Raw genomic sequence first — 8894 nt, forward strand, 5'->3', positions numbered from 1 at the left:
CTAAATTGAAGAGCTCACTGATTTGGAAACCACTGCGCAGTTCATCTCATGTGTTGGTCTAGTCACCTGAACGCTCCAACATAAGAATGAGGCCAATGACTTGATATTTAGAGAGTTTCATTAGCTTAGAAAACTGTGTTTCAATAGATACACCTTTATGACATGAATTCACATGGATCAATGATCAGCATCTCACTTAAGATTTACAAACATTCAGAGGCGTAGATGATTTCTGAAATCATGGGGGAGTTTATAAGGATAAGAAAAACTATAACCCCCTCATCTAATCTCATGTGATCCACCATACAATTGAATTTATATTGAATATGTCTAGGATCAAATTACACCACATGGAAATTTAAGCACATGTATCTCTTATCTTCTTATACAGTTCATACTCGCTTAGCAAATAAAAAGAACTAACAAGTTCTTAGGTGTTAGTGTTGTTAGCTTATGTGAAATTATTTTTTCAGTGTTTTTCTGTTTTTATTCAGTAACTTTTTCTGTAAATCTGTAAGTTGGGGTAAAGACATATGCTGTTAAAATATTCCATTATATTATTTGAATAGAATATCTGCTACCAAAAATAGTTAATGGCTAATTCACTAGTTGGATCTAGAGCCTAATTATTACTGATCGCCAGGCAATGCACGTAGGCCCAACACTCCTACACATGACTCTATTACCTAAGTCATAGGTAGATAAAAAGAGAGGAGGTTGGGGGTAGGCAGAGGGTACAATAGCATTAGATACCGAATGTAAATTGTTAAACTTTATACGAGAAATGTTCAAACCTTTTTTTGTGTGGTGACAGTCACTCGGACAGCCAATCGCTGCATGCCTCTGTGGTCAGTCAACAGAAATTGACCCTAGACAATGGCGATGTGTAGCGAAACTGTCCAAGCAGCAGTAAGAGCCACACCCATAACCACCTAAGAAAGACCTCCCATTCGAACTAACTCTCACCTGGCAAAATTATTCTGCCCCATGCACCCCCTCCCCCCATTCCTAATATGTAACCTTTATTGAATGGATATGAGAACAAGTCACGTGACGACCATTAAAATAGAGGCGGGGCTACACTGGGCCCTAAAAGTAGTCTGCTCGTGTACGAAAGTAAACTTTTTTTTTGTTTAGGGACAACATTGAACTGAGGCTATCCTAAATGTTTTTCTATAAAATGGGAGGTAAGCGCCTTGTTACGCTTGAAAAGATTTATTTTCAGGTTGATTTGTTTCGGGAACAACTTTTGTCGGTAAATGGTATCTTCTGTTCAAGATACTGAAGACGACTTTTTCTTCAACCATCTGATTCATTCAGCAGGCGTTTTCTTAAGGATTTTTACGGAATAGCTAGAAGTTTTAATTTATATTTACGGCTGTCAAATGTTTAGGCCTAGATATAGGTCACTTCTTTATGTCGCCAGATTCAATCGACTCACATTTTGGATAGTGGCTATTTAGAATTTCTAGATCCCTACAAAATAGAAGAAACATAATAGGTAAGGTTTGTATTTCGTATTAACATCTTTCATTGTTATAAAAAGTTTACAACTAATAAGAGTCTAGAAGCTTTGATTGGCATAGTTTTATTTTAATAACTCTGCTGCGAATATTTTGTCTCACTTTAGTCACAAATGTAACAATTTTATAGCCTACTTCTAGCTACTACTGACGTCTGCTCAAGTTTTATTTTATTTTTTTCTTTTGATGTTTTAGCCCTAATGCTTTAAACTTAATAAATTTATAGTTCCTCTCGTTGCTTTAAAGGTTTTTATTTAGGGTATTTGTCAAATCTGTTCTTTTTAAGGTATCTGCCTAATTTGTTCTTTTTTTTTTTTTTTTTTAGAGTATCTGCCAAATCTGTTTTTTTTTTTTAATTGGTTGAAAGTAGCAAGTAATAGGCCTACATGTATAAGACTTGCTATTTAGCCAAACTTTGTCATATAGAGATCTAGGCAGGGCCGGATTTAAGTGAGGGTAGGTGAGGCTTCTGCCTCTGGGTCTCCAAAAGAGAGAGGGCCTTCACAATAACTTTAAAAAATATCCGAATTTCAACGGCTCAGAAACTGCAACATTTTTATTTTAAAACGTATTTTTTTTTCATTTTCTTCGATAATACTTTGACACACAGTCGTGGTTAAGAAGTGTTCGCTTGTAGTAGCTCCGGATTTACGGGCAGTGCGTCAATCCAGGGCTTTACCCTGTACAGAGTCAAAAATACAGCTTTACATTATGTTAAAACTAAAATATGCATAATAATACTATATCAATCCAGGGCTTTACCCTGTACAGAGTCAAAAATACAGCTTTACATTATTTTAAAACTAAAATATGCATAATAATACTATATCAATCCAGGGCTTTACCCTGTACAGAGTCAAAAATACAGCTTTACATTATTTTAAAACTAAAATATGCATAATAATACAAACGAAGTACAATTAGATGAAATTTACAAATACTCTTTTTCTTTCTTCTAAAATATGGCACGAGTTGTTAGTGTTATTATTGATATGTCAATTTTTGTTAAAGCTTTTGAAAAAAGTGTAGGGTTTATAAAATCCTGCGCTGTGGCCCCCAAATACTTAAATTTGGCCTTGGATCTAAGTCTATATTATATTTACATAATTTCTGATAGAAAATTTTAAAGAAACAAATGTTATTTGTAGACTTGTATAAGTTAATCTTTAAAAAAAAATTCAACGTTGTTTGATCGTGTTGGTAATTCATAAGTTATATAGATAAGTTATATAGACAGACAGACAGACAGACAGACAGACAGATAGATAGATAGACAGATAGATAGATAGATAGATAGATAGATAGATAGATAGATAGATAGATAGATAGATAGATAGATAGATAGATAGATAGATAGACTAATATTCCAATGATATATCTTTAGATCTAGAGAAAAAACGATGCGCAAAAGATTTTCTGAACATTCACTTAAACTTTTCAATGAATGTGGAAATTTTTAGGAAAATCTTTAGAGCCGTTTTTAAAATCCGTGTCCACCCAGGATCTACCCACCCAGAAGTTAGGATTTGAATGGAGGTATTCTAAAAAGACATTTCGTCCTTTATGTATCTGGTGACTGTTTCGTAAAAGCAACAATGTTACTCTAAATAAATAATGAAAGTTTTTTTTTTTAAAAGGGAATTTTTTTAATCGCCCCATTTCCCCCTCCCCATAAAAAAAATCAAGGTTAAGCAAATGTAAAACTCTATAGTGTGAGAGTATATACAATTCTAATTCTAGGCCTATAGACTTAGAAGAGGTAAGCAACATGTTCCTGAACGTCTATGAACTTATTACTCACTCGAATGAACAAGGCCTACATGCAGAAATACTCGAAGACCTAGTCTGTTCTAGTTGTCTAGTCCTCTAGCCAAATTTAAATTACTTTTTTTTAACGGCCAAACTAGAGTTTTACCACTGTGGCAAAATAGTTAGTAATTATAAGATAAGATATATAAGAACTGACAAATTTCTAGGAAAATAGAGCCGTTTTCGAAAACCGCGTCTAAACACTCACCCACCCACTGCCCATGAATTTGCAAGCTGAATAGAGGAACTGTTAAAATGAATGAATGTTACATCAACGGGTCTACTTTTAAGCAAATTATGCCACAAAGAGATATGCAATCAATTGGGTTCAACTGTTTTATTAATATTAATAAATAAATATCTCAAAATCTAATTACTTTGGCCACACTAATAGACCCACCCTCCCTCTAATACGAGTTACATATGACCCAACAATTATGTCATGTGGAATATGTTACCGAATTAGAAGTCTAGATGTAGATGCTTCATTTTGATTTTATTACATAGAAATAAGCCTAAACTAGAATTTTCAACATGCTAGAATAATCCGTCAGATTCTTTCCAATAACCGGATGTGATAAAATGAACTCTGGCCACTACACTTTCAAGTCTTATGCTTTACACAAGCAGTTTTTTTTTTTAATTACTAAAATATAAATAACATTTTTCTTACATTGGAGATTTTCATATAAGGAAACTCATTCAATTACTATCGTTTTCTGGTGTATCTGGTGTACAGAAATACTGAACTGATATAAGCGAAACAATTTAATAAATCATATAATTTTGTTAGCACTTTTCAACATAGTAAATTAAAGAGCAAAGTTTCCTTTTCATACCTTGAGATCTGTAGGGCAGATAATGTAAAGGTCATCTATTTCTGTCGCACACGGTTAACGAGGGTGTCATGTAGAATTATAGCTCAAAGTAATTTTTTTGAACTTTGAAATCGTAATCCTTCAATACGGCGTCCTTGACATTATTTACTTTGTCTATTTATTTCCCCCATGTTCCTCTTTTCATACTCTTATCTTTTTCTTTAGGTTCCATTGTTTCGCCACCATATTTCTTCTTTTTCTTTCTTTTTTTTTCTTTTACTATATTGAAGTGATTAAAGAAGGTAAAAAAAAAAAATTAAAAAAATAAATAAAAATGTAAAGAAAGAGCAGATTAATATGATTAACTTTTAGTGTGAAAATCTTCAACATGTTTACATTCCGACTTGTTTGTAGTCTATGTATATTAAGGGACATGTATAGTTTGTAGTATCCACTTCAAACTCAGCAAACAAGCCAAGGTAGGGGTAGAGGGGGTGCCATTTCTTTATTCAATTAGCTACAGTCTGCAAGAGTTTTGGAGTACGTCACCATAATTAGCAAGAGTAGGCTCCCCTGCTGTTAGCCCGCCCACTAGTTTGTAAGCACTTACGTGTATTTCTTTTGTCTCTTCCAGATGACCATCCAGCTGGTGTGAGAACCTCAAACAATGTCAAACCAGGAAAGGAGGATAGGGGACGTCTTTGACCCGTAACCCGACCCTCTCCTCTCCACCCTAACTTGTGTATCTACATCATTAGCACTCAAGCCCGCTACGTGGACAACTTCTATTCATGTCATTCCTGTTTACAGTCAACAGCACTCTTCTGTCTGAAGTACTCTTCCTTGTATCAACGAAGGAAAGGATAATCTGCTCATTGTCAAATATAAACAAAAGATTACCACGAATACGGTTCCGTGCTTCTCAGAGTGCGTAATAATTCAAAGTTTATAAATATGTGCCCTAAAACCCTCTAATGTGAATACAGATTACAAATAAATGGATCTCAATACGGAGACTACATGGCAGGTTCAAATTTTTGTCTATCATTACGGATAACAATTCATAAGCATAAACAATGCAAGTAGGCCAGCGCACTATTTAAGTCGACTTTGAGTTACTAATGAATACAAAATAAATGATCAAATGAGTTACGTTTAAACTCTTTCAACAATAGTGACTTTGATTTATATTACTTTAGATCAAACATTAACTCACTGAAAGAAAGAACGAGGTTATTTCATTGAAGAAAACCAAAAGCTCTACCCATCTTAAAAACCCAATCACTGATCTAAATTTAAGTGGAAAAGTTACTCGTATTAGGAGTATCTATAGATCTACTGTATTATTCTTTCAACTTGAGAACGCTTACATGGCTTCAGCTAACGATCTAACCAACATATTGTCGGGTTCACATCTTCCCAGTTCCCCACCTGATTCCGACGCCATCAAACTGTTACAGTTCTTGGATACTGCCGCCCTCAGCATCAAAATGACATTGAAAAAGTCTATGAAAACCAAACGCAAACGACTTTTGAAAGAAAGCCATGATACGTATTGTCGAAAGCGGTTTGATAAATCTGCCAGCAAAGTTTCAGACGATAAATCATCGGATAGAAAAGACGGACCACTTGTATCACAAGAAAACGCACAGGAGTCTATCAACTCTTTGTTTGACATAGAGCCATTAAAAGCATTCAATGGCCTCTATAATGGCAACACTAGTACGTATAATTCTACGCGTCCAAACTTGGATAAGAGCCTAGCATGTAGAGACTTACCGTTATCTTTCTTTGTTGAACCAGCGCTTAGAGAAAAGAGTCACTCAGTTGCAGCTCTCAATAATAGAACCAGATTTGAGAACTCTTCCAAAAAAAGCTCTAAGACTTGTAATTCAAGAGTGAAGGATAACTTTTTACATTCCGCATCTGAAGGCTCCGCGGTTTCTCTAGATAGTTACGATGATTCATGTCCGAAATCTCCGTCTTTACCAGAAGATACTTTGGAGTCCATTCTCGATCAAGGAGAAATTAATGATCTTCTGGGCAGTCATGGGTGGAGTCAGGAGATGAATGCGGACAAAGGTCATCATTTCTTCATCTCAGACTCTAGAGGAAACAGCACTGGATCATGTGCAATGTCCATAGATTTGTCCAGTAGTGCATCCCCCAGTCCAAGATCGTTTTCCGAATCATCTCGTGACAGCTGGTTTTCCCAAACTTCAGCGCCACCTGTGACTTGTGACTGGACAGAATCTCAAGGTTTGACTATACAAGCTTGGTCAGAGAGTCTGTCTCAGACATGCACTTACTCCGATAATGACTGTGTTTTATTCAAAAGTCGGACAAATCCAATTCAGAAGTCAAAATACCCGCCACACAACTCTGATAGCGTAAAAGTATATCACATGTACCCTGGATACAAGCCTGACAATCCGACTGATGATTGTCATAGCCATACCGGTAACCCAGCTTCATACTTCCACTGGACTGGGGCACAATCCCAAGCCCACCAGACGTGTTGCCCTTCTCAGACTTGGCATAAAGGTCTTAACGCCGAAACAACACAATATAAAAACACAATGTTGTTTAATGACCAGTGGTCACATCAATACTACCCCCATCTGTCTTGGTCATCCAATGCTCACACATAACGATAAAAAGTTCATAATTTGGACATAACATGACATTTGATTATTATTTTGTTTTAATGATTACATATTTATGCAAGAAAGGAGAAACTAATCGACAATAAAATTATACTCATTTGCAGTACATATTGTATTAATTGCATCAAACTTAATATCTCAAGCAGTGCAAATAATATCAAACTTAATATTACAATAAATTGAGTTTTAATTATTTAAAAAAATTTGTTGATTTTTGACGTTTTAATTTTTCTTTCCTTTGTTTATCAATGGTCGAAGTGTCACCTGCAATAAGTTCGTGATCATCGGCCAAGTAATTCAGTAAATAACATGGTCTATGTCTATGGTCTATGTCTATAGTCTATGTCTATGGTCTATGTCTATAGTCTATGTCTATGGTCTATGTCTATGGTCTATGTCTATAGTCTATGTCTATAGTCTATGTCTATGGTCTATGTCTATAGTCTATGTCTATGGTCTATGTCTATAGTCTATGTCTATGGTCTATGGTCTATAGTCTATGTTTATAGTCTTTCCTTATAGGCCTACTTATAGGCAGACTAGACATGTTATTAAACTTGAGCTCACACGAACTTTAAATGTTTGACTAGTTACAGACTTCAATCACCTGATTCAAAATGTGTACGTGCTTTATTTTGCTCACATCTCACAACTTATTGTATTAATAAGGATTTCAATCATTATCACTGCATGCACGCTATTGCTGACTTCTTCAATGACACTTTGTCCAGAATAAAAGTCATAGAATTTTCGATTGATCTAAAATGAAGCCCACAAAAGAAGTTCTATAATTCAAGGGAGATAGGGTTCACTTTATGTTTTTGTTGACTTGCTAAAGAAAACAACAGAAAATAGAAAAAAAAATGTTTTTCACTTAATATAAAACATCAAAAAATCATTACTACGCCTGATATATGTATGAAGTGTGATGACTCTATTAGATATATTTATTAGATTATTTCTTTAAAATAGTGCCAACATAAAAAAAAAGCTTTAAAAAGGCCTCTTTTGAAATGTGCTGCTGCATACATAATGATTAGCTTTGTTTTTCTTAGATTCAATGCATAGGAACACCATTATATTCTTTAACCTGGGCCCACTAGAACCTTGTAACGCCAATGGATGAAAGGATGAATGGAAAGATAGATACATTGATACATTGATACAAAGACGTAAAATGAAGCCTTGGACAATGAAAACAAAAATGTTTAGATCAAATAAAAAACCTAGAAATTATTTTTTAAATTCAATACTGGGGTATAGGTGCTATAGAAAGTGAGAGACCTGAATATAATCGATTACTTTTGCTTAATGTTAGTGAAAGTAGTTATCTATCTATTGTAATTTCTACTGATTTAGAGTTTCTTTTAGCTGACTTAGAGTATGCTAAGTATTCGATTATTCCAAAGAAAGTTCCCCATGAAGGAAACGTAGACCTATGCTCTATACTGTCTATAGACTAAACGGTTTAATGACTGTAATGAAACGGGGTAAAAAAATATATAAACCTTAATTCTGACAGTTTTTTTTTAGTTTACAACCTTAGCCTTGTGCTATACATTTTTCAAAAGAAATTTTAGTTATTGATTTGTAAATATTAACATTAAATTTGACCTTTGTCGTATGTAGAGGTTCCTCTTCGTTTTAGATTGATAGTTGATATCGGGTTTAAGCTCTATTTAATTATAAAATACAGAGTATTACAACGCAGTGTTTTGTTTTTTAAAGCTTAAACTAACTCACTCCGTCTGTGTGGTGAAATCTTTTACAAAGTCATTTCTCCCACTTCCCAGTCTCAAATCAAGCTGAAACTTCGCACAATTATTCAATGTCAATGACAACGTATAAATCAATAAAAGAAATTAATCAATTTATCAATCAATCGGTCGTCCTAAATCAGTTTTCTTTATTTTGAAAACGTGCTAAGCTAGGGACATAAGCCTTGTGTAGAGAGTTTGACCATTCACTAAAAAATTTAAACTAACACTAGACTATACTTATAAGTAACAACCTTCTTCCAGATACCTTCCCCCACCCCTCAACTGGTCCACAATAGTAATTGGGCCAGACTGTACAAA

At 34.5% G+C, this 8894-nt stretch overlaps 1 protein-coding gene across 1 annotated transcript; it reads left to right on the forward strand.

Annotated features, from left to right (window-relative positions):
- Nucleotides 1–801: 801 nt before the first annotated feature.
- LOC106065291 (uncharacterized) lies at nucleotides 802–6941 on the forward strand. Its single transcript, XM_056039008.1, has 2 exons — nucleotides 802–1501; nucleotides 4785–6941. Exon 2 carries the CDS (start codon nucleotides 5521–5523, stop codon nucleotides 6799–6801), a length of 1281 nt encoding a protein of 426 aa, XP_055894983.1. The 5' UTR covers nucleotides 802–1501; nucleotides 4785–5520; the 3' UTR covers nucleotides 6802–6941.
- Nucleotides 6942–8894: the final 1953 nt, after the last annotated feature.

Source organism: Biomphalaria glabrata, chromosome 8, assembly GCF_947242115.1.
Source record: "Biomphalaria glabrata chromosome 8, xgBioGlab47.1, whole genome shotgun sequence".
Classification (NCBI taxonomy): domain Eukaryota; kingdom Metazoa; phylum Mollusca; class Gastropoda; family Planorbidae; genus Biomphalaria; species Biomphalaria glabrata.